The sequence below is a fragment of the Salvelinus alpinus genome, chromosome 10, assembly GCF_045679555.1.
Source record: "Salvelinus alpinus chromosome 10, SLU_Salpinus.1, whole genome shotgun sequence".
Classification (NCBI taxonomy): domain Eukaryota; kingdom Metazoa; phylum Chordata; class Actinopteri; order Salmoniformes; family Salmonidae; genus Salvelinus; species Salvelinus alpinus.
Window position 1 is genome coordinate 82,594,898 of NC_092095.1, and position 25,701 is coordinate 82,620,598.

The following is a 25,701-nucleotide window of genomic DNA, read 5'->3' on the forward strand; positions in this document are numbered from 1 at the left end:
ACCTTAGCTGAAACTGTCATGTTGTCTTCACCTTAGCTGAACTGTCATGTTGTTGTCTTTACCTTAGCTGAAACTGTGATGCTGTTGTCTTTACCTTAGCTGAAACTGTCATGCTGTTGTCTTTACCTTAGCTGAAACTGTCATGTTGTCTTCACCTTAGCTGAACTGTCATGTTGTTGTCTTTACCTTAGCTGAAACTGTGATGCTGTTGTCTTTACCTTAGCTGAAACTGTCATGCTGTTGTCTTTACCTTAGCTGAAACTGTCATGTTGTCTTCACCTTAGCTGAACTGTCATGTTGTTGTCTTTACCTTAGCTGAAACTGTGATGCTGTTGTCTTTACCTTAGCTGAAACTGTCATGCTGTTGTCTTTACCTTAGCTGAAACTGTCATGTTGTCTTCACCTTAGCTGAACTGTCATGTTGTTGTCTTTACCTTAGCTGAAACTGTCATGCTGTTGTCTTGCATGGTCATGATGGCTTCAGAGATCTTCACATCTATGGGTTCCATGATGGCCTCGATGTTGAAGGGTCCCTCCAGCCGGTCAACTACCAGCAACATGGCATCTGTAACAACACACACAGAGAGAGGAGACGTTAGATCTGACAGCACACACACACACCCACGCACGCACGCACGCACACACACACACACACACACACACACACACACACACACACACACACACACACACACACACACACACACACACACACACACACACACACACACACACACACACACACACACACACACACACACACACACACACACACACACACACACAAACACAGATCTTCTCGAGGGACTTTGAACTCAGTAAGGGCATAGAGAACATCAAAGAGTAATTGTTAATTCAACAGCCTCCTAATTAACACGAACAAAAAACGACGAATTATGTTACTCTTCAGTAAAACAGCTGTGGAACCAGGACCGGTATCTGTGGAACCAGGACCGGTATCTGTGGAACCAGGACCGGTATCTGTGGAACCAGGACCGGTATCTGTGGAAACAGGACCGGTATCTGTGGAAACAGGACCGGTATCTGTGAAACCAGGACCGGTATCTGTGGAACCAGGACCGGTATCTGTGAAACCAGGACCGGTATCTGTGGAAACAGGACCGGTATCTGTGGAAACAGGACCGGTATCTGTGAAACCAGGACCAGTATCTGTGGAACCAGGACCGGTATCTGTGAAACCAGGACCGGTATCTGTGGAACCAGGACCGGTATCTGTGGAACCAGGACCGGTATCTGAGAAACCAGGACCGGTATCTGTGGAACCAGGACCGGTATCTGTGGAACCAGGACCGGTATCTGTGAAACAGGACCGGTATCTGTGGAACCAGGACCGGTATCTGTGGAACCAGGACCGGTATCTGTGGAAACAGGACCGGTATCTGTGGAAACAGGACCGGTATCTGTGGAACCAGGACCGGTATCTGTGAAACAGGACCGGTATCTGTGAAACAGGACCGGTATCTGTGGAAACAGGACCGGTATCTGTGGAACCAGGACCGGTATCTGTGGAACAGGACCGGTATCTGTGGAAACAGGACCGGTATCTGTGAAACAGGACCGGTATCTGTGGAAACAGGACCGGTATCTGTGGAACCAGGACCGGTATCTGTGGAACCAGGACCGGTATCTGTGGAAACAGGACCGGTATCTGTGGAACCAGGACCGGTATCTGTGAAACAGAAACTCTGTATAATTGTGATGACATGAAGGTAACAAACACGCTGTTATTAATTGTGATCAGTTAAAAGCTGCATTTCGTTTTCTCTCTGTGTTTTGCCAAGAGTTCCTGATAGAACAATATCCTCCCCTCTGTCACGTATCCTCCGTCTCCGGCCTCTAGGTCATCAGGCTGTTGATTATCCTCCCTCTCCGGCCTCTAGGTCATCAGACTGTTGATTATCCTCCCTCTCCGGCCTCTAGGTCATCAGGCTGTTGATTATCCTCCCTCTCCGGCCTCTAGGTCATCAGGCTGTTGATTATCCTCCGTCTCCGGCCTCTAGGTCATCAGGCTGTTGCTTATCCTCCGTCTCCGGCCTCTAGGTCATCAGGCTGTTGATTATCCTCCCTCTCCGGCCTCTAGGTCATCAGGCTGTTGATTATCCTCCCTCTCCGGCCTCTAGGTCATCAGGCTGTTGATTATCCTCCCTCTCCGGCCTCTAGGTCATCAGGCTGTTGATTATCCTCCCTCTCCGGCCTCTAGGTCATCAGGCTGTTGATTATCCTCCATCTCCGGCCTCTAGGTCATCAGGCTGTTGATTATCCTCCCTCTCCGGCCTCTAGGTCATCAGGCTGTTGATTATCCTCCATCTCCGGCCTCTAGGTCATCAGGCTGTTGATTATCCTCCCTCTCCAGCCTCTAGGTCATCAGGCTGTTGATTATCCTCCATCTCCGGCCTCTAGGTCATCAGGCTGTTGATTATCCTCCCTCTCCGGCCTCTAGGTCATCAGGCTGTTGATTATCCTCCGTCTCCGGCCTCTAGGTCATCAGGCTGTTGATTATCCTCAGTCTCCGGCCTCTAGGTCATCAGGCTGTTGATTATCCTCCGTCTCCGGCCTCTAGGTCATCAGGCTGTTGATTATCCTCCGTCTCCGGCCTCTAGGTCATCAGGCTGTTGATTATCCTCCCTCTCCGGCCTCTAGGTCATCAGGCTGTTGATTATCCTCCATCTCCGGCCTCTAAGTCATCAGGCTGTTGATTATCCTCCGTCTCCGGCCTCTAGGTCATCAGGCTGTTGATTATCCCGCACACCTGTCACCATCGTCAAGCACACCAGCGCCTCTTGACACCCACCTGGACTCCGTCACCTCCTTGATTATCTTGCCTATATATCTGTCCCTCCTCTTGGTTCTTTCCTCAGGTGTTATTGACTCTGGTTTCTTGTCGGTGCGTCGTGTTTGTGTTTTGTCTTTATTGTTGTGTTTATTTATTAAAACACTCAATCCCTGTACTTGCTTCCCGACTCCCAGCGCACTCGTTACACCGGCTCTCTTCTCCAATTCATTACATGTCTTGGTTGTAGACAGCTGCACCGGTCCCTATTAATCTGGTCCTATGGGTGGAGAGACCATCACATCCAGTCTAGTTTATCACCAGTCCATATTAATCTGGTCCTATGGGTGGAGACACCATCACATCCAGTCTAGTTTATCACCAGTCCATATTAATATGGTCCTATGGGTGGAGACACCATCACATCCAGTCTAGTTTATCACCAGTCCATATTAATCTGGTCCTATGGGTGGAGACACCATCACATCCAGTCTAGTTTATCACCAGTCCATATTAATCTGGTCCTATGGGTGGAGACACCATCACATCCAGTCTAGTTTATCACCAGTCCATATTAATCTGGTCCTATGGGTGATGACACCATCACATCCAGTCTAGTTTATCACCAGTCCATATTAATCTGGTCCTATGGGTGGTGGAGACACCATCACATCCAGTCTAGTTTATCACCAGTCCATATTAATCTGGTCCTATGGGTGATGACACCATCACATCCAGTCTAGTTTATCACCAGTCCATATTAATCTGGTCCTATGGGTGGAGACACCATCACATCCAGTCTAGTTTATCACCAGTCCATATTAATCTGGTCCTATGGGTGGAGACACCATCACATCCAGTCTAGTTTATCACCAGTCCATATTAATCTGGTCCTATGGGTGGAGACACCATCACATCCAGTCTAGTTTATCACCAGTCCATATTAATCTGGTCCTATGGGTGGAGACACCATCACATCCAGTCTAGTTTATCACCAGTCCATATTAATCTGGTCCTATAGGTGGTGACACCCATGCTATTATCTGATGATTGCACAACAGTAAATAAAGAGAATAGCATATTTCAACACTGCAGGCACGACACAAAACGCAGAAATAAAAATATAATTCATGCCTTACCTTTTGACAAACTTCTTTTGTTGGCACTCCAATATGTCCCATAAACATCACAAATGGTCCTTTTGTTCGATTAATGCCGTCTATATATATCCAAAATGTCCATTTATTTGGCGCGTTTGATCCAGAAAAACACCGCTTCCAACTTGCGCAACGTCACTACAAAATATATCAAAAGTTACATGTAAACTTTACCAAAACATTTCAAACTACTTTTGTAATACAACGTTAGGTATTTTTAAACGTTAATAATCGATCAAATTGAAGACGGGATGATCTGTGTTCAATACAAAAAGAAAACAAACTGACGCAACTTTTCTGGTAATGTGCCTCTCTCAAACAATTTACTTCAAGTGGCCCTCATTTAAGATGGCCCTACTTCTTCATTAGAAAGAGGAAAAACCTCAACACTAATTTCCAAAGACTGGTGACATCCAGTGGAAGCGGTAGGAACTGCAAACAAGTCCCTTTGAAATCTGGTGTCCCAATGAAAACCCATTGAAAAGAGTGACCTCAAAAAGAAAAAAATCTGAATGTTTTGTCCTCATGGTTTTGCCTGCTACATAAGTTCTGTTATACTCACAGACATGATTCAAACAGTTTTAGAAACTTCAGAGTGTTTTCTATCCAAATCTACTAATAATATGCATATCTTATATTCTGGGGATGAGTAGCAGGCAGTTGAATTTGGGCATGCTATTTATCCAAAAGTGAAAATGCTGCCCCCTACCCCGAAGAAGTTAATGCTAATTAATGCTAAGTTAAAAATGTCTGTCTTTTTCTGGGACTTAGCTCTAACCTAACATAATCGTTTGGTGTGCTTTCGTCGTAATACCTTTTTGAAATCGGACACTTTGGCTTGATTTACAACAAGTGTATCTTTAAAATGGTGTAAAATAATTGTATGTTTGAGGAATTTAAATTATGGGATTTCTGTTGTTTTGAATTTGGCGCCCTGCAGTTTCACTGGCTGTTGACGAGGTGGGACGCTACCGTCCCACATACCCTAGAGAGGTTAACTGGACACAGCTGTATTGACATTATATTGTATTATAAACTGGGAGGTTTGACCTCTGAATGCTGATTGGCTGACAGCCGTGGTATATCAGACCGTATACAATGGGTATGACCAAACATATTTTAACATATTTTGACCAAACATATTTTAACAGCTCTAATTACCTTGGTAACCAGTTTATAATAGCAATAAGGCACCTCGGGGTTTGTGGCACTCTGCTTTGCGTCGTGCCTAAGAACAGCCTTTAGCTGTAGTATCGGCCATTTACAGCAGGTAGCCCAGTGGTTAGAGTGTTGGACTAGTAACCGAAAGGTTGCGAGATCGAATCCCCGAGATGACAAGGTAAAACTCTGTCAGCAGTTAACCCACTGTTCCTAGGTCGTCATTGTAAATAAGAATTTGTTCTTAACTTCTTATGGCTGCAGGGGCAGTATTGAGTAACTTGGAAAAAGGTGCCCATTTCAAACGGCCTCGTACTCAATTCTTGCTCGTACAATATGCATATTATTATTACTATTGGATAGAAAACACTCTCTAGTTTCTAAAACCGTTTGAATTATTTCTCTGAGTGAAACAGAACTCATTCTGCAGCCCACTTCCTGACAGGAAGTGAGATTTCTGAAATCGAGGTCTCTGTTCAAAGGCTTGCCTATAAATGGGCATGATACGTATTGGTATACATGCACGTCATACACCTTCCCCTAGATGTCAAGAGGAAGTGAGAGAAGAAATTAAGTGATTATCTTGGTCTGAGGTGGAATAAATCCTCTTGGAATGACGTGTCCGCCATTTCCTGTTTTTTCGAAAGCGCGAAGATGAACCTGGAATCGCCTTCTGGAAAGCTGTCGTTATAGGCGAATACTATCTCCGGCTTTGATTTTATTTGATACATGTTACAATAATATCGTAAAGTATGTTTTTTCAATATAGTTTTATTAGATTATTGAAATTTATTCGGGACGTTAGGCGTGTTGCGTTGTTTGACTTTGTTCACGAAGGAGAGCTTCGCGCCACTGGGCCAGTGTGCTTGCTAATTCAAGAGGGAAAGAGGTCGTTCTAAATCCAAACAAAGACGGTTCTGGACAAAGGACCCCTTGTACAACATTCTGATGGAAGATCACCAAAAGTAGGACCCATTTTGGGATGCTATTTCATATATCTGTCGAACTGTGCTATCGCTACCGTTTGCCTTGAATCAATGCTGTTGTGTGTTAGCTATTGTAGTAAGCTAATATAACGCTATATTGTGTTTTCGCTGTAAAACACTTAAAAAATCGGAAATATTGGCTGTATTCACAAGATCTTTGTCTTTCATTTGCTATACACCATATATTTTTCAGAAATGTTTTATGATGAGTATTTAGGTATTTGACGTTGGTGTCTGTAATTACTCTGGTTGCTTCGGTGCTATTTCTGACGGTAGCTGTGATGGTAGCATCAATGTAAAACTGATTTATACCTCAAATATGCACATTTTTCGAACAAAACATAGATTTATTGTGTAACATGTTATAGGACTGTCATCTGATGAAGTTGTTTCTTGGTTAGTTTGGTTGGATCTTGGTTAGTTAGGTTGGCTTTGTGCATGCTACCTGTGCTGTGAAAAATGTCTGTCCTTTTTTCTATTTGGTGGTGAGCTAACATAAATATGCGTGGTGTTTTCGCTGTAAAACATTTTAAAAATCGGACATGTTGGCTGGATTCACAAGATGTTTATCTTTCAAATGCTGTATTGGACTTGTTAATGTGTGAAAGTTAAATATATTTTGAATTTCGCGCCCTGCACTTGAGCTGGATGTTGTCATAAGTGTACCGGCGTCGGGCTTGCAGCCTGAAGAAGTTTAACTGACTTGCTTATTTAATTAAAGGTAAAATATATATATTTTATATATATATATAACACACCCACGCGGCCCTTGTTGTTTAAATTGACCACATACAGTGTCTATGGGGTAAATCAAAGGTAAAGATGAGTCTTGATAATGTATTAAGGCTCGGCCACGTAAACAAAGCTGAATTCACACTGCTCCGTCAACATCACAGCCTAAGAAATGACCGATGAATCCAGTTAAATACACCTCTACGCTCTATGATTCCTGTCTGAAATACCCCTCTATACATGGTACTTCCTGTCAAACCATCTGTCTGAAATACACCTCTATACATGGTACTTCCTGTCAAACCATCTGTCTGAAATAGACCTCTATACATGGTACTTCCTGTCAAACCATCTGTCTGAAACAGCTCTATACATGGTACTTCCTGTCAAACCATCTGTCTGAAATATACCTCTATACATGGTACTTCCTGTCAAACCATCTGTCTGAAATACCCCTCTATACATGGTACTTCCTGTCAAACCATCTGTCTGAAATACACCTCTATACATGGTACTTCCTGTCAAACAATCTGTCTGAAATACAGCTCTATACATGGTACTTCCTGTCAAACCATCTGTCTGAAATACACCTCTATACATGGTACTTCCTGTCAAACCATCTGTCTGAAATACGCCTCTATACATGGTACTTCCTGTCAAACCATCTGTCTGAAATACACCTCTATACATGGTACTTCCTGTCAAACCATCTGTCTGAAATACCCCTCTATACATGGTACTTCCTGTCAAACCATCTGTCTGAAATACACCTCTATACATGGTACTTCCTGTCAAACCATCTGTCTGAAATACCCCTCTATACATGGTACTTCCTGTCAAACCATCTGTCTGAAATACACCTCTATACATGGTACTTCCTGTCAAACCATCTGTCTGAAATACCCCTCTATACATGGTACTTCCTGTCAAACCATCTGTCTGAAATACACCAAAACTATTGGTCTGAAACCTATATTCCATACTGTAGTGAGTCTGAGGAAGTGGGGAGGACTGTAACTGTAGGAAGTTCCAAAGGGCAGGAGGACAGGAAGTGTAGAGTACATCGCAGACAGGAAGCATATTACTCTGTGTGAGGTCTGGACAGGAAGTGTAGAGTACATCGCAGACAGGAAGCAGATTACTCTGTGTGAGGTCTGGACAGGAAGAGTTGAGTACATTAAAGACAAGAAGAAGATTACTCTGTGTGAGGTCTGTCATGGATCAATACTGAAGATAGATGACTCTCTATTGTCCAGCTCTTTGTTTTCATTAAAACAACGTGTTATTAATCTGTGTTCATATAAAACACATTGATCGAGCTTCATAAAGAACCTGTTACTGTGGAAGGGATGGAGCTCTCTACCTGCCGAGCTCTGAGAGAGGACAGGATGAACCGGTTACTGTGGAAGGGATGGAGCTCTCTACCTGCCGAGCTCTGAGAGAGACCAGGATGAACCTGTTACTGTGGAAGGGATGGAGCTCTCTACCTGCCGAGCTCTGAGAGAGACCAGGATGAACCGGTTACTGTGGAAGGGATGGAGCTCTCTACCTGCCGAGCTCTGAGAGAGACCAGGATGAACCGGTTACTGTGGAAGGGATGGAGCTCTCTACCTGCCGAGCTCTGAGAGAGACCAGGATGAACCTGTTACTGTGGAAGGGATGGAGCTCTCTACCTGCCGAGCTCTGAGAGAGGACAGGATGAACCTGTTACTGTGGAAGGGATGGAGCTCTCTACCTGCCGAGCTCTGAGAGAGGACAGGATGAACCTGTTACTGTGGAAGGGATGGAGCTCTCTACCTGCCGAGCTCTGAGAGAGACCAGGATGAACCGGTTACTGTGGAAGGGATGGAGCTCTCTACCTGCCGAGCTCTGAGAGAGGACAGGATGAACCTGTTACTGTGGAAGGGATGGAGCTCTCTACCTGCCGAGCTCTGAGAGAGGACAGGATGAACCTGTTACTGTGGAAGGGATGGAGCTCTCTACCTGCCGAGCTCTGAGAGAGACCAGGATGAACCTGTTACTGTGGAAGGGATGGAGCTCTCTACCTGCCGAGCTCTGAGAGAGACCAGGATGAACCTGTTACTGTGGAAGGGATGGAGCTCTCTACCTGCCGAGCTCTGAGAGAGACCAGGATGAACCTGTTACTGTGGAAGGGATGGAGCTCTCTACCTGCCGAGCTCTGAGAGAGACCAGGATGAACCTGTTACTGTGGAAGGGATGGAGCTCTCTACCTGCCGAGCTCTGAGAGAGACCAGGATGAACCTGTTACTGTGGAAGGGATGGAGCTCTCTACCTGCCGAGCTCTGAGAGAGACCAGGATGAACCGGTTACTGTGGAAGGGATGGAGCTCTCTACCTGCCGAGCTCTGAGAGAGACCAGGATGAACCTGTTACTGTGGAAGGGATGGAGCTCTCTACCTGCCGAGCTCTGAGAGAGGACAGGATGAACCTGTTACTGTGGAAGGGATGGAGCTCTCTACCTGCCGAGCTCTGAGAGAGACCAGGATGAACCTGTTACTGTGGAAGGGATGGAGCTCTCTACCTGCCGAGCTCTGAGAGAGACCAGGATGAACCTGTTACTGTGGAAGGGATGGAGCTCTCTACCTGCCGAGCTCTGAGAGAGACCAGGATGAACATGTACTTCATCTTTTCATTAGACTCTTGTCTTGTCTCTCCTCCGCAAAATATCATAAAGCTTTACAGTGCCTGGACGATAGGGGAGAGAGACAGAGAGAGAGACAGAGAGAGACACAGAGAGAGAGAGAGACAGAGAGAGAGACAGAGAGAGAGAGAGACAGAGAGAGAGATAGACAGAGAGACAGAGAGACAGAGAGACAGAGAGAGAGACAGAGAGAGAGAGAGAGAGAGAGAGACAGAGAGAGAGAGAGAGAGAGAGACAGAGAGCGAGTCATTACAGTAGAGAGGAAAACGAAGAGAGGAAGCTGAAACCAAAGAACTGGAACCTGAGAGTCAATTAGGAGCAGAAATGAAAGACGTGTCAACAGAGCTGAGATGAGGAACCTCAGATTCAGTAAGAACTGACCCTCCAGGGGAAAAACACAAAGGAATAACCCACAAGGACTGTTGGGTTGTCACCTCACAGATACAACTGTTACTGTAATCACCTCACAGATACAACTGTTACTGTAATCACCTCACAGATACAACTGTTACTGTAATCACCTCACAGATACATCTGTTACTGTAATCACCTCACAGATACAACTGTTACTGTAATCACCTCACAGATACAACTGTTACTGTAATCACCTCACAGATACAACTGTTACTGTAATCACCTCACAGATACAACTGTTACTGTTATCACCTCACAGATACAACTGTTACTGTTATCACCTCACAGATACAACTGTTACTGTAATCACCTCACAGATACAACTGTTACTGTAATCACAGATGCAACTGTTACTGTAATCACCTCACAGATACAACTGTTACTGTTACCACCTCACAGATACAACTGTTACTGTAATCACCTCACAGATACAACTGTTACTGTTATCACCTCACATATACAACTGTTACTGTAATCACCTCACAGATACAACTGTTACTGTAATCACCTCACAGATACAACTGTTACTGTTATCACCTCACAGATACAACTGTTACTGTTATCACCTCACAGATACAACTGTTACTGTAATCACCTCACAGATACAACTGTTACTGTTATCACCTCACAGACACAACTGTTACTGTAATCACCTCACAGATAAAACTGTTACTGTTATCACCTCACAGATACAACTGTTACTGTTATCACCTCACAGATACAACTGTTACTGTAATCACCTCACAGATACAACTGTTATTGTAATCACCTCAGAGATACAACTGTTACTGTAATCACCTCACAGATACAACTGTTACTGTAATCACCTCACAGATACAACTGTTACTGTAATCACCTCACAGTTACAACTGTTACTGTAATCACCTCACAGATACAACTGTTACTGTAATCACCTCACAGATACAACTGTTACTGTAATCACCTCAAAGATACAACTGTTACTGTTATCACCTCACAGATACAACTGTTACTGTAATCACCTCACAGATACAACTGTTACTGTTATCACCTCACAGATACAACTGTTACTGTTATCACCTCACAGATACAACTGTTACTGTAATCACCTCACAGATACAACTGTTATTGTAATCACCTCACAGATACAACTGTTACTGTAATCACCTCACAGATACAACTGTTACTGTAATCACCTCACAGATACAACTGTTACTGTAATCACCTCACAGATACAACTGTTACTGTAATCACCTCACAGATACAACTGTTACTGTAATCACCTCACAGATACAACTGTTACTGTAATCACCTCACAGATACAACTGTTACTGTTATCACCTCACAGATACAACTGTTACTGTTATCACCTCACAGATACAACTGTTACTGTAATCACCTCACAGATACAACTGTTACTGTAATCACAGATGCAACTGTTACTGTAATCACCTCACAGATACAACTGTTACTGTTACCACCTCACAGATACAACTGTTACTGTAATCACCTCACAGATACAACTGTTACTGTTATCACCTCACATATACAACTGTTACTGTAATCACCTCACAGATACAACTGTTACTGTAATCACCTCACAGATACAACTGTTACTGTTATCACCTCACAGATACAACTGTTACTGTTATCACCTCACAGATACAACTGTTACTGTAATCACCTCACAGATACAACTGTTACTGTAATCACCTCACAGATACAACTGTTACTGTTATCACCTCACAGATACAACTGTTACTGTTATCACCTCACAGATACAACTGTTACTGTAATCACCTCACAGATACAACTGTTACTGTTATCACCTCACAGATACAACTGTTACTGTTATCACCTCACAGATACAACTGTTACTGTAATCACCTCACAGATACAACTGTTACTGTTATCACCTCACAGATACAACTGTTACTGTTATCACCTCACAGATACAACTGTTACTGTAATCACCTCACAGATACAACTGTTACTGTAATCACCTCACAGATACAACTGTTACTGTTATCACCTCACAGATACAACTCTTACTGTTGTCTCACAAATACAGGGTTGTTTTGTTCAGTTTTTTGTCATTTTAAGTTTAGAGATCCACGAATCAGAAGATCCCACAGTCTAACTTACATGTTACTGTACGGATGGGTATTGAATGTTCATCATTGATTAGCCAAACACATGACCCTTTATCAAGTTCCACAAAATACAAAACAAACAAGTGTAGTATCGTAGAAACACGACGTCATGACCTCGCCCAAGGTTAGCCCGTAATGAGGTGATACTACTGTAATTACAGTCCTCTCTCACCGATGCGTTTCGTCCCATTCTTCATCTTCCGTAAACAGTAAACAACGCTCAGAGCTCTGAGGAGGTAATTAATTGGAACATTAGAACGAGTGCAGAGGACTAACCTTTAAGGATGAACTACTCAGCAACAACATGTTACTGCAGCTATAGAGTAGTATTACTGTAGTTATAGAGTAGTATTACTGTAGTTATAGAGTAGTAGTACTGTAGCTATAGAGTAGTATTACTGTAGTTATAGAGTATTACTGTAGTTATAGAGTAGTATTACTGTAGTTATAGAGTAGTATTACTGTAGCTATAGAGTAGTATTACTGTAGCTATAGAGTAGTATTACTGTAGCTATAGAGTAGTATTACTGTAGCTATAGAGTAGTATTACTGTAGTTATAGAGTAGTATTACTGTAGCTAGAGTAGTATTACTGTAGCTATAGAGTAGTATTACTGTAGCTATAGAGTAGTATTACTGTAGTTATTGAGTAGTATTACTGTAGCTTTATAGTAGTATTACTGTAGCTATAGAGTAGTATTACTGTAGTTATAGAGTAGTGTTACTGTAGCTATAGAGTAGTATTACTGTAGCTATAGAGTAGTATTAGTGTATCTATAGAGTAGTATTACTGTATCTCTAGAGTAGTATTACTGTAGCTATAGAGTAGTATTACTGTAGTTATAGAGTAGTATTACTGTAGTTATAGAGTAGTATTACTGTAGTTATAGAGTAGTATTACTGTAGCTATAGAGTAGTATTACTGTAGTTATAGAGTAGTATTACTGTAGCTTTATAGTAGTATTACTGTAGATATAGAGTAGTATTACTGTAGCTATAGAGTAGTATTACTGTAGCTATAGAGTAGTAGTACTGTAGCTATAGAGTAGTATTACTGTAAATATAGAGTAGTATTACTGTAGCTATAGAGTAGTGTTACTGTAGCTATAGAGTAGTATTACTGTAGCTATAGAGTAGTATTACTGTAGCTATAGAGTAGTATTACTGTAGTTATAGAGTAGTGTTACTGTAGCTATAGAGTAGTATTACTGTAGCTATAGAGTAGTATTAGTGTATCTATAGAGTAGTATTACTGTATTTCTAGAGTAGTATTACTGTAGCTATAGAGTAGTATTACTGTAGTTATATAGTAGTATTACTGGAGCTATAGAGTAGTATTACTGTAGTTATAGAGTAGTATTACTGTAGGTATAGAGTAGTATTACTGTAACTATAGAGTAGTATTACTGTAGTTATAGACTAGTATTACTGTAGTTATAGAGTAGTATTACTGTAGGTATAGAGTAGTATTACTGTAACTATAGAGTAGTATTACTGTAGCTATAGGGTAGTATTAGTGTAGGTATAGAGTAGTATTACTGTAACTATAGAGTAGTATTACTGTAGTTATAGAGTAGTATTACTGTAGCTATAGAGCTATATAGTAGTATTACTGTAACTATAGAGGTATAGTGTAGTATTACTGTATCTATAGAGGTATAGAGTAGTATTACTGTAACTATAGAGGTATAGAGTAGTATTCGTGTATCTATAGAGGTATAGTGTAGTATTACTGTATCTATAGAGGTATAGAGTAGTATTACTGTAACTATAGAGGTATAGAGTAGTATTCGTGTATCTATAGAGGTATAGAGTAGTATTACTATAGCCTTGCTAGTATGTTATTGCCTGTGCCTTTGAAGAGCTCTTTTGTTTGTTGAGTTTGCAGCTTCAGATTGTGCTTGGTGTTGGTTGGTTAAATTTCCATCAGGGGCCTGTTAGAGGTCAGACTAACTTCTGTCCTGGGAAGTCTTCAGCTGCTGGCCGTGTGGCTCAGATTTAACTATATTGCTCAGAGTAACTCCACTGCTCTGGGGAAAGTAACTAAGGCCTCAGAGTAACTCTACTGCTCTGGAGAAAGTAACTAAGGCCTCAGAGTAACTCTACTGCTCTGGAGAAAGTAACTAAGGCCTCAGAGTAACTCTACTGCTCTGGAGAAAGTAACTAAGGCCTCAGAGTAACTCTACTGCTCTGGAGAAAGTAACTAAGGCCTCAGAGTAACTCTACTGCTCTGGAGAAGGTAACTAAGGCCTCTGAGTAACTCTACTGCTCTGGAGAAAGTAACTAAGGCCTCAGAGTAACTCTACTGCTCTGGAGAAAGTAACTAAGGCCTCAGAGTAACTCTACTGCTCTGGAGAAAGTAACTAAGGCCTCAGAGTAACTCCACTGCTCTGCGGAAAGTAACTAAGGCCTCAGAGTAACTCTACTGCTCTGCGGAAAGTAACTAAGGCCTCAGAGTAACTCTACTGCTCTGGAGAAAGTAACTAAGGCCTCATAGTAACTTTACTCCTCTGGAGAAAGTAACTAAGGCCTCAGAGTAACTCTACTGCTCTGCGGAAAGTAACTAAGGCCTCAGAGTAACTCTACTGCTCTGGAGAAAGTAACTAAGGCCTCAGAGTAACTCTACTCCTTTGGAGAAAGTAACTAAGGCCTCATAGTAACTCTACTCCTCTGGAGAAAGTAACTAAGGCCTCAGAGTAACTCTACTCCTCTGGAGAAAGTAACTAAGGCCTCAGAGTAACTCCACTCCTCTGGAGAAAGTAACTAAGGCCTCAGAGTAACTCTACTCCTCTGGAGAAAGTAACTAAGGCCTCAGAGTAACTCTACTCCTCTGGAGAAAGTCACTAAGGCCTCATAGTAACTCTACTCCTCTGGAGAAAGTAACTAAGGCCTCAGAGTAACTCTACTCCTCTGGAGAAAGTAACTAAGGCCTCAGAGTAACTCTACTGCTCTGGGGAAAGTAGACAAGGCCTCAGAGTAACTCTACTCCTCTGGGGAAAGTAGACAAGGCCTCAGAGTAACTCTACTCCTCTGGGGAAAGTAGACAAGGCCTCAGAGTAACTCTACTCCTCTGGAGAAAGTAACTAAGGCCTCAGAGTAACTCTACTGCTCTGGGGAAAGTAACTAAGGCCTCAGAGTAACTCTACTACTCTGGGGAAAGTAACTAATGCCTCAGAGTAACTCTACTCTTCTGGAGAAAGTAACTAAGGCCTCAGAGTAACTCTACTGCTCTGGAGAAAGTAGACAAGGCCTCAGATTTACTCTACATTCTTAGAAAAAAAGGTTCCAAAAAGGGCTATTCGACTGTCCCCATAGGAGAATGCTTTTTGGTTCCAGATAGAACTATTTTGGGTTCCATTTAGAACCTTTTGGGGAAAGGGTTCTACATGGAACCCAATAAGGTTCTACATGGAACCCAATAAGGTTCTACCTGGAACTTAAAAGCATTCCTCAAAGGGTTCTCTTATGGGGACAACCACATAAGTATTTTAGGTTGTAGATAGCTCATTTTATTCTAAGAGTGTACTGGAGAATATAGCTTAGGCCTCCATGGAAATCTCTTCAGCAGAGTTTAAGGAAAGCAAGTTCACATCTCATTAGTCTTTCCCTAAAAACCCACAAGAGGTAAAATGCTATCAATCCTCAATTGACTTCCAACCACCTATTTTTCATTTAGTTTAATGAATATTTCATTGGGGACGGAGGAGAATGAGGCAACTTTGCTAAAAAATTGCAAAGTGAGAGGTTATATCTCTGTGCTTAAAAACGTTTTGCCAGGCGAGTCACATTAGGAGACGTTCTAGCGGGAAACACAAAGGTCAGGATGAGATATCCCTGCTCACCATTCATCATTTAGCTGCAGGAGGAAAATACACTGCTGCCTACTCCACAGACTGACTATACACAGCACTGTACTGGAGGAATAGGGAAGAACGAGAAGTGGCGTATTTAATCACACCAATGATTGATACTAACAGCTCATTTAAAGTTATAAAGATATCTAGTTAAATGCACACTAACTTTTATTAAAGCTGGTCACATAACGTTACGGTTGACTATATAGCTGTCAATAATACTGACCCAGTGTCTTTGTGAGGCGGTAGCTAACAGCTAGGTAGCAGTCACTGGGATAAGGAGTCTTTGTGAGGCGGTAGCTAACAGCTAGCTAGCAGTCACTGGGATAAGGAGTCTTTGTGAGGTGGTAGCTAACAGCTAGGTAGCAGTCACTGGGATAAGGAGTCTTTGTGAGGCGGTAGCTAACAGCTAGCTAGCAGTCACTGGGATAAGGAGTCTTTGTGAGGCGGTAGCTAACAGCTAGCTAGCAGACACTGGGATAAGGAGTATTTGTGAGGCGGTAGCTAACAGCTAGGTAGCAGTCACTGGGATAAGGAGTATTTGTGAGGCGGTAGCTAACAACTAGGTAGCAGTCACTGGGATAAGGAGTCTTTGTGAGGCGGTAGCTAACAGCTAGGTAGCAGTCACTGGGATAAGGAGTCTTTGTGAGGCGGTAGCTAACAGCTAGGTAGCAGTCGCTGGGATAAGGAGTCTTTGTGAGGCGGTAGCTAACAGCTAGGTAGCAGTCACTGGGATAAGGATTCTTTGTGAGGCGGTAGCTAACAGCTAGCTAGCAGACACTGGGATAAGGAGTCTTTGTGAGGCGGTAGCTAACAGCTAGGTAGCAGTCACTGGGATAAGGAGTCTTTGTGAGGCGGTAGCTAACAGCTAGGTAGCAGTCGCTGGGATAAGGAGTATTTGTGAGGCGGTAGCTAACAGCTAGGTAGCAGACACTGGGATAAGGTGTCTTTATGAGGCGGTAGCTAACAGCTAGCTAGCAGACGCTGGGATAAGGTCTCTTTGTGAGGCAGTAGCTAACAGCTAGCTAGCAGACGCTGGGACAAGGTCTCTTTGTGAGGCAGTAGCTAACAGCTAGCTAGCAGATGCTGGGATAAGGTCTCTTTGTGAGGCGGTAGCTAACAGCTAGCTAGCAGACGCTGGGATAAGGTCTCTTTGTGAGGGGGTAGCTAACAGCTAGCTAGCAGACGCTGGGACAAGGTCTCTTTGTGAGGCAGTAGCTAACAGCTAGCTAGCAGACGCTGGGATAAGGTCTCTTTGTGAGGGGGTAGCTAACAGCTAGCTAGCCGTCACTGGGATTTCGTTCTAGCTGTTGGTTTTGGTTGGATGTGATCAGGATCACCGTTACTGGAACACTCATAGAGCCTGTTGAAATCCCCCCTGACAGCCAGGTAAACACACCAGGGAGCGTCCCAAAATCGACCCCCTGTTCCCTACAGTGTACTACTGTTGACCAGGGTCCATAGGGCCAGTTACAGGGTAGTACACTATATAGGGAACGGGTTGTCATTTGGGACGCGTACAGGGGGGGGACGGCTAACGGACCTTTATGTACTAAACTCAGGAGGAACAAATTCTCTTTTCATGTGCAGAACTCTATAAAGTACACATCGCCACGGAAACCGTCGATTAAACGGAAAGCCGAAAAGCCGAAGGGGGAAGCTGTTTTCTGAAATCCTAAATAAATTCATAAATAAAACCAAGCAGAGGAGGAGTAGACTGCAAAATGTGTAAAAAAGGTTTCCCGTAATGTTCTGTAAACCCAGAACCACATCAAAAACTATCAATACTTTCCTGTTTAACTTGTGTTACACAGACAAGGCAGCAGTGAAGTATTTTCTGTGAATTATAAGTACCAGGATTTGAACCATCCTACTACTAGATCAGTGATTCCAATCCGTTTTAATTCCAGCTCCTTAATCAAGGCCGGGCGGACCTGTAAAGACACTGCAGATGCTTTAAAGACCTTCAAGGTGGTCATCCATAGTTGCTACATCAATTTTTGACTTTATAAATTAATGATGCCCCCCCCCCCCCCTATTGATTCTTGAATAATATAAACTTAGTAGCACCTCATCAATATCCAAAAATATAACCTTGTTATTCAAGTTCGTAAACAAAGTCAATGTAAACAAACACTATACAGCCTCAAAACATGGTTACAAATATTGTTTTTCATGGATGATCAGCTCTGTCTATGAATTTTTCCAGCCCCAACTCTCTGCTTTTTTACCAAAACAGTGGTGGGGAGGGCTTTGTTATTGTTTAAACTGCTGATTTCTGCTTTAAAGAGCAGATTCCTTCTTTCTTTCCAAGACCCTCATCAAGATAATAACACCTACAGGGAACTAGTCACACCTACAGGGAACTAGTCACACCTACAGGGAACTAGTCACACCTACAGGGGACTAGTCACACCTACAGGGAACTAGTCACACCTACAGGGAACTAGTCACACCTACAGGGAACTAGTCACACCTACAGGGAACTAGTCACACCTACAGGGAACTAGTCACACCTACAGGGAAATAGTCACATGCTTTGTCCCATAGGGCCCCCTCTTCCCTATGATGGACTCCTTCTGACCAGGGCCCCCTCTTCCCTATGGTGGACTCCTTCTGACCAGGGCCCCCTCTTCCCTATGGTGGACTCCTTCTGACCAGGGCCCCCTCTTCCCTATGGTGGACTCCTTCTGACCAGGGCCCCCTCTCCCCTATGATGGACTCCTTCTGACCAGGGCCCCCTCTTCCCTATGGTGGACTCCTTCTGACCAGGGGCCCCCTCTCCCCTATGGTGGACTCCTTCTGACCAGGGCCCCCTCTCCCTGTGGTGGACTCCTTCTGACCAGGGCCCCTCTTCCCTATGATGGACTCCTTCTGACCAGGGCCCCCTCTTCCCTATGATGGACTCCTTCTGACCAGGGCCCCCTCTTCCCTATGGTGGACTCCTTCTGACCAGGGCCCCCTCTTCCCTATGGTGGACTCCTTCTGACCAGGGGCCCCCTCTCCCCTATGGTGGACTCCTTCTGACCAGGGCCCCCTCTTCCCTATGGTGGACTCCTTCTGACCAGGGGCCCCCTCTCCCCTATGGTGGACTCCTTCTGACCAGGGCCCCTCTCCCCTATGGTGGACTCCTTCTGACCAGGGCCCCCTCTTCCCTATGGTGTACTCCTTCTGACCAGGGCCCCCTCTCCCCTATGGTGGACTCCTTCTGACCAGGGCCCCCTCTTCCCTATGGTGGACTCCTTCTGACCAGGGGCCACCTCTCCCCTATGGTGGACTCCTTCTGACCAGGGCCCCCTCTTCCCTATGGTGTACTCCTTCTGACCAGGGCCCCTCTCCCCTATGGTGGACTCCTTCTGACCAGGGCCCCCTCTTCCCTATGGTGTACTCCTTCTGACCAGGGCCCCCTCTCCCCTATGGTGGACTCCTTCTGACCAGGGGCCCCTCTTCCCTATGGTGGACTCCTTCTGACCAGGGCCCCCTCTCCCCTATGGTGGACTCCTTCTGACCAGGCCCCCTCTCCCCTATGATGGACTCCTTCTGACCAGGGCCCCCTCTCCCCTATGATGGACTCCTTCTGACCAGGGCCCCCTCTCCCCTATGGTGGACTCCTACTGACCAGGGCCCCCTCTTCCCTATGGTGGACTCCTTCTGACCAGGGCCCCCTCTTCCCTGTGGTGGACTCCTTCTGACCAGGGCCCCCTCTCCTCTATGGACTCCTTCTGACCAGGGGCCCCCTCTTCCCTATGGTGGACTCCTTCTGACCAGGGCCCCTCTCCCCTATGGTGGACTCCTTCTGACCAGGGGCCCCTCTTCCCTATGGTGGACTCCTTCTGACCAGGGCCCCCTCTTCCCTATGGACTCCTTCTGACCAGGGGCCCCCTCTTCCCTATGGTGGACTCCTTCTGACCAGGGCCCCCTCTCCTCTATGGACTCCTTCTGACCAGGGGCCCCCTCTTCCCTATGGTGGACTCCTTCTGACCAGGGCCCCTCTCCCCTATGGTGGACTCCTTCTGACCAGGGGCCCCTCTTCCCTATGGTGGACTCCTTCTGACCAGGGGCCCCTCTTCCCTATGGTGGACTCCTTCTGACCAGGGCCCCCTCTCCCCTATGATGGACTCCTTCTGACCAGGGCCCATAGGGCACTAAACAGGGATGAAGTCAGTGTTCAGCCTCCTGTTGCTTCACCTGCCAGGTACATAGAGGCTTATCATTAACAAGCATCCTGTTGCTTCTCCTGCCAGGTACATAGAGGCGTATCATTAACAAGCCTCCTGTTGCTTCTCCTGCCAGGTACATAGAGGCCTATCATTAACAAGCCTCCTGTTGCTTCACCTGCCAGGTACATAGAGGCTTATCATTAACAAGCCTCCTGTTGCTTCTCCTGCCAGGTACATAGAGGCTTATCATTAACAAGCATCCTGTTGCTTCTCCTGCCAGGTATATAGAGGCTTATCATTAACAAGCCACCTGTTGCTTCTCCTGCCAGGTACATAGAGGCTTATCATTAACAAACCTTCTGTTGCTTCTCCTGCCAGGTACATAGAGGCTTATCATTAACAAACCTTCTGTTGCTTCTCCTGCCAGGTACATAGAGGCTTATCATTAACAAGCCTCCTGTTGCTTCTCCTGCCAGGTACATAGAGGCTTATCATTAACTGTCTGGAGTTGTTTGTAGTCAGTCTGTGAAGATTTCAAACCTGTCAAAGCTGGATCCCTGCAATGTCTCATTGAATATCTAGAGAGATAACTTTTCTGGCCTCTCTGGACTAAAACCTAATTATGATAAGTGTTCAATATTACGTATTGGATATTTAAAATACAACTTTTACATTACCCTGCAGCTTCCCTATAAAATGGTCTGAAGGTGAAGTAGACATACTTAGTATTCATATCACAAAATATATAAATGAGCTCTCCGCAATGAATTTCAATAGAAAACGAGTAAAAATAGACAAGATCCTGCAACCATGGAGAGGTAAATACCTGTCTATTTATGGAAAAATCACCCTGATTAACTCCTGAGTCATATCTCAGTTTACTCACTTACTGATGGAGCTGCCTACTCCTGAAGATTCGTTTTTCAAATCTTATGAGCAAAAAATATTTTGCTTCATCTGGGACGCTAAAGCAGACAAGATAAAGTGTCTATCTATATAATGAATATGAACTGGGTGGGTTGAGATTATTACATATAAAAGCACTAAAACGCTCTAAAAGCTTCACTTATTCAAAAGTTTTACTTGAACTCAAAATGGTTCTCAAGTAGATTACTAAGAAAAGCTCATCCCTTGTTGAAGAATTGACTTTTTGCCTTTGTGCAGATTACCATGTCTCATTTTCGATTAATTGAAGAATCTCTTTCTTTTTCTTTTTTTTGTTGAACTTGTTCCCCCCCTTTTTTTTATTATATCCAATTGGTTGTTACAGTCTCGTCCCATCGCTGCAACTCCCGTACGGACTCGGGAGAGGCAAAGGTCGAGAGCCATGCGTCCTCCGAAACACGACCCTGCCAAGCCGGCCAAACCCTCCCCTAAACCGGACGACGCTGGGACAATTGGGTCTCCTGGTCGCGGCCGGCTGCGACACAGCCCGGGAACAAACCCGGGTCTGGAGTGACTCCTCTAGCACTGAGATGCAGTGCCTTAGACCGCTGTGATACAGCCTGGAATCTAACCAGGGTCTGTAGTGACTCCTCTAGCACTGAGATGCAGTGCCTTAGACTGCTGTGATACAGCCTGGAATCTAACCAGGGACTGTAGTGCCTTAGACCGCTGTGATACAGCCTGGAATCTAACCAGGGTCTGTAGTGACACCTCTAGCACTGAGATGCAGTGCCTTAGACCGCTGTGATACAGCCTGGAATCTAACCAGGGTCTGTAGTGATGCCTCTAGCACTGAGATGCAGTGCCTTAGACCGCTGTGATACAGCCTGGAATCTAACCAGGGTCTGTAGTGCCTCTGTACTGCACCACTCGAGATGCCAGTATCTCTCTTTTTCAAACAAGCATTGCAGAGCTGGTTACAAATTCAATTTCCTCCCCCAGAAAAGATAGAACAAATATTACAACAAATATTATGGCTGAACTCAAATGTGTTGTTTGATAAAATACCTGTATTTATGGGAAAGATGTTTGAGAAAGGGATTTTGTTTTATGTATTTCATGGACCTATGGGAATTGCACAGGAAGGTCTGCTCAGTCCAAAGACTACAACCAATTGATTACAGCGTTACCCCAGAAATGGAGGAGGCGGGTGGCAGCGAGGGGAGGTAGGGAACTGGTCTGTCTGCCCAATATAAAGGATCAAAACTGGAGGAGGAAGGGAACTGGTCTGTCTGCCCAATATAAAGGATCAATACTGGAGGAGGAAGGGAACTGGTCTGTCTGCCCAATATAAAGGATCAAAACTGGAGGAGGAAGGGAACTGGTCTGTCTGCCCAATATAAAGGATCAAAACTGGAGGAGGAAGGGAACTGGTCTGTCTGCCCAATATAAAGGATCAAAACTGGAGGAGGAAGGGAACTGGTCTGTCTGCCCAATATAAAGGATCTAAACTGGAGGAGGAAGGGAACTGGTCTGTCTGCCCAATATAAAGGATCAATACTGGAGGAGGAAGGGAACTGGTCTGTCTGCCCAATATAAAGGATCAAACTGGAGGAGGCAGGGAACTGGTCTGTCTGCCCAATATAAAGGATCAAAACTGGAGGAGGAGGGGAACTGGTCTGTCTGCCCAATATAAAGGATCTAACTGGAGGAGGAAGGGAACTGGTCTGTCTGCCCAATATAAAGGATATAAACTGGAGGAGGCAGGGAACTGGTCTGTCTGCCCAATATAAAGGATCTAAACTGGAGGAGGAAGGGAACTGGTCTGTCTGCCCAATATAAAGGATCTAAACTGGAGGAGGAAGGGAACTGGTCTGTCTGCCCAATATAAAGGATCTAAACTGGAGGAGGAAGGGAACTGGTCTGTCTGCCCAATATAAAGGATCAATACTGGAGGAGGCAGGGAACTGGTCTGTCTGCCCAATATAAAGGATCTAAACTGGAGGAGGAAGGGAACTGGTCTGTCTGCCCAATATAAAGGATCAAACTGGAGGAGGAAGGGAACTGGTCTGTCTGCCCAATATAAAGGATCAATACTGGAGGAGGTAGGGAACTGGTCTGTCTGCCCAATATAAAGGATCTAAACTGGAGGAGGAAGGGAACTGGTCTGTCTGCCCAATATAAAGGATCTAAACTGGAGGAGGGAACAAAAACAGAATAAATAGGAAAGTATACCAGTTCCATTTGAGGACCAGGATGTTGACAACTGTGCCATACAAATTGCAAAATAGCTGGGAAAATATTTCTTATGTACCGATTCCATGGCATGTATGAGTTAACATACAGTACCAGTCAACAGTCTGGACACACCTACTCATTCATGGATCTTTCTTAATTTTGACTATTTCCTACATTGTCGATTAATAGTGAAGACATCAAAACTATGAAATAACACATATGGAATCATGTATTAACCTAAAAAGTGTTAAACAAATCAAAATATATTTTATATTTGAGATTCTTCAAAGCACACTTTGCCTTGATGACAGCTTTGCACACTCTTGGTATTCTCTCAACCAGCTTCATGAGGTAGTCACCTGGAATGTATTTCAATTAACAGGTGTGCCTTCTGAAAAGTTAATTTGTGGAATGTATTTCCTTCTTAATGCGTTTGAGCCAATCAGTTGTGTTGTGACAAGGTAGGGGTTGGTATACAGAAGACAGTCCTATTTGATTAAAGACCAAGTCCATATTATGACAAGAACAGGTCAAATAAGCAAAGAGAAACGACAGTCCATCGTTACTTTAAGACATGAAAGGTCAGTCAATCCAAAACATTTCAAGAACTTTGAATGTTTCTTTAAGTGCAGTCGCAAAAACCGTCAAGTGATGAACTTAGCTCTCATGAGGACCGCCATTAGAATGGAAGACCCAGAGGATAAGTTCATTAGAGTTACCAGCTTCAATAATTGCAGCCCAAAAAAATGTTTCTCAGAGTTCAAGTAAACAGACACATCTCAACATCAACTTTTCATAGGAGACTGTGGGAATCAGGCCTTCGTGGTTGAATTGCTGCAAAGAAAACACTACTAAAGGACACCAATAAGAAGAAGAGACTTGCTTGGGCCAAGAAACACCAGCAATGGACATTAGACCAGTGGAAATCTGTCCTATGGTCTGATGAGCCCAAATTTGAGATTTTTGGTTCCAACCGCCGTGTCTTTATGAGACGGAGAGTAGGTGAACATCTGCTCTCAGCATGTGTGGTTCCCAGCGTGAAGCATGGAGGAGGAGGTGTGATGGTGTGGGGGTGCTTTGCTGGTGACACTGTCTGTGATTTATTTGGAATTCAAGTCACACTTAACCAGCATGGCTACCACAGCATTCTGCAACGAAACGCCATCTCATCTGGTTTGCGCTTAGTGGGACTATCATTTGTTTTTCAACAGGACAATGACCCTAAAATTGAAATAGTTTCTGAATATATACAGTGCAAAGTATTCAGACCCTTGTTCCACATTTTGTTACGTTTACAGCCTTATTCTAAAATGGATTAAATAAATACAAATCCTCAGCAATCCACACACAATACCGCATAATGACAAAGTGAAAACAGGTTTTAATTTTTTTTTCAGCAAATGTTTTAAAAATAGAAAACATAAATACCTTATTTACATAAGTATTCAGACCCTTTGCAATGAGACTCAACATTGAGCTCAGGTGCATCCTGTTTCCATTGATCATCCTTGAGATGTTTCTACAACTTGATTGGAGTCCACCTGTGGTAAATTCAGTTGATTGGACATGATTTGGAAAGACACACACCTGTCTATATAAGGTCCCACAGTTGACAGTGCATGTCAGAGCAAAAACCAAGCCATGAGGTTGAAGGAATTGTCCGTAGAGCTCCGAGACAGGATTGTGTCGAGGCACAGATCTGGGGAAGGGAACCAAAACATTTCTGCAGCATTGAAGGTCCTCAAGAACACAGTGGCCTCCGTCATTCTTAAATGTAAGAAGTTTGGAACCACCAAGACTCTTCCTAGAGCTGGCCGCCCGGCCAAACTGAGCAATCGGGGAGAAACACCTTGTTCAGGCAGGTGACCAAGAACCCGATGGTCACTCTGACAGAGCTCTAGAGTTCCTCTGTGGAGATGGGAGAACCTTCCAGAACCACAACCATCTCTGCAGCACTCCACCAATTAGGCCTTTATGGTAGAGTGGCCAGATGGAAGCCCCTCCTCAGTAAAAGGCACATGACAGCCCACTTAGAGTTTGCCAAAAGGCACCTAAAGACTCTCAGACCATGAGAAACAAGATTCTCTGGTCTGGTGAAACCAAGATTGTACTCTCTGGACTGAATGCCAAGCATCACGTCTGGAGGAAAGCTGGGACCATCCCTACAGTGAAGAATACTGGGGGCAGCATTACATCTACATTTAAGTCCTTTAGCAGACGCTCTTATCCAGAGCGACACACAAATTGGAAAGTTCATACATATTCATCCTGGTCCCCCCGTGGGGAATGAACCCACAACCCTGGCGTTGCAAGCGCCATGCTCTACCAACTGAGCCACACGGGACCCACAGCATCATGCTGTGGGGGTGTTTGTCAGTGGCAGGGGCTGGGAGACTAGTCAGGATCGAGGCAAAGATGAACGGAGAAAAGTACAGAGATCCTTGATGAATATCTGCTTGAGAGCGCTCAGGACCTCAGATTGGGGCGAAGGTTCACCTTCCAACAGGACAACGACCCTAAGCATACAGCCAAGA

The 25,701-nt window shown here is 44.3% G+C and overlaps 1 protein-coding gene across 1 annotated transcript in view; it reads right to left on the reverse strand.

The window, feature by feature from the left end:
• Nucleotides 1-25,701, reverse strand: part of gpc6a (glypican 6a) — a 441,936-nt gene that overhangs the window by 114,541 nt on the left and 301,694 nt on the right. The window contains exon 5 of the mRNA XM_071331027.1: nucleotides 435-565. Within this exon, the coding sequence (XP_071187128.1) occupies nucleotides 435-565 (131 nt within the window). The remainder of the gene's footprint in view (nucleotides 1-434; nucleotides 566-25,701) is intronic.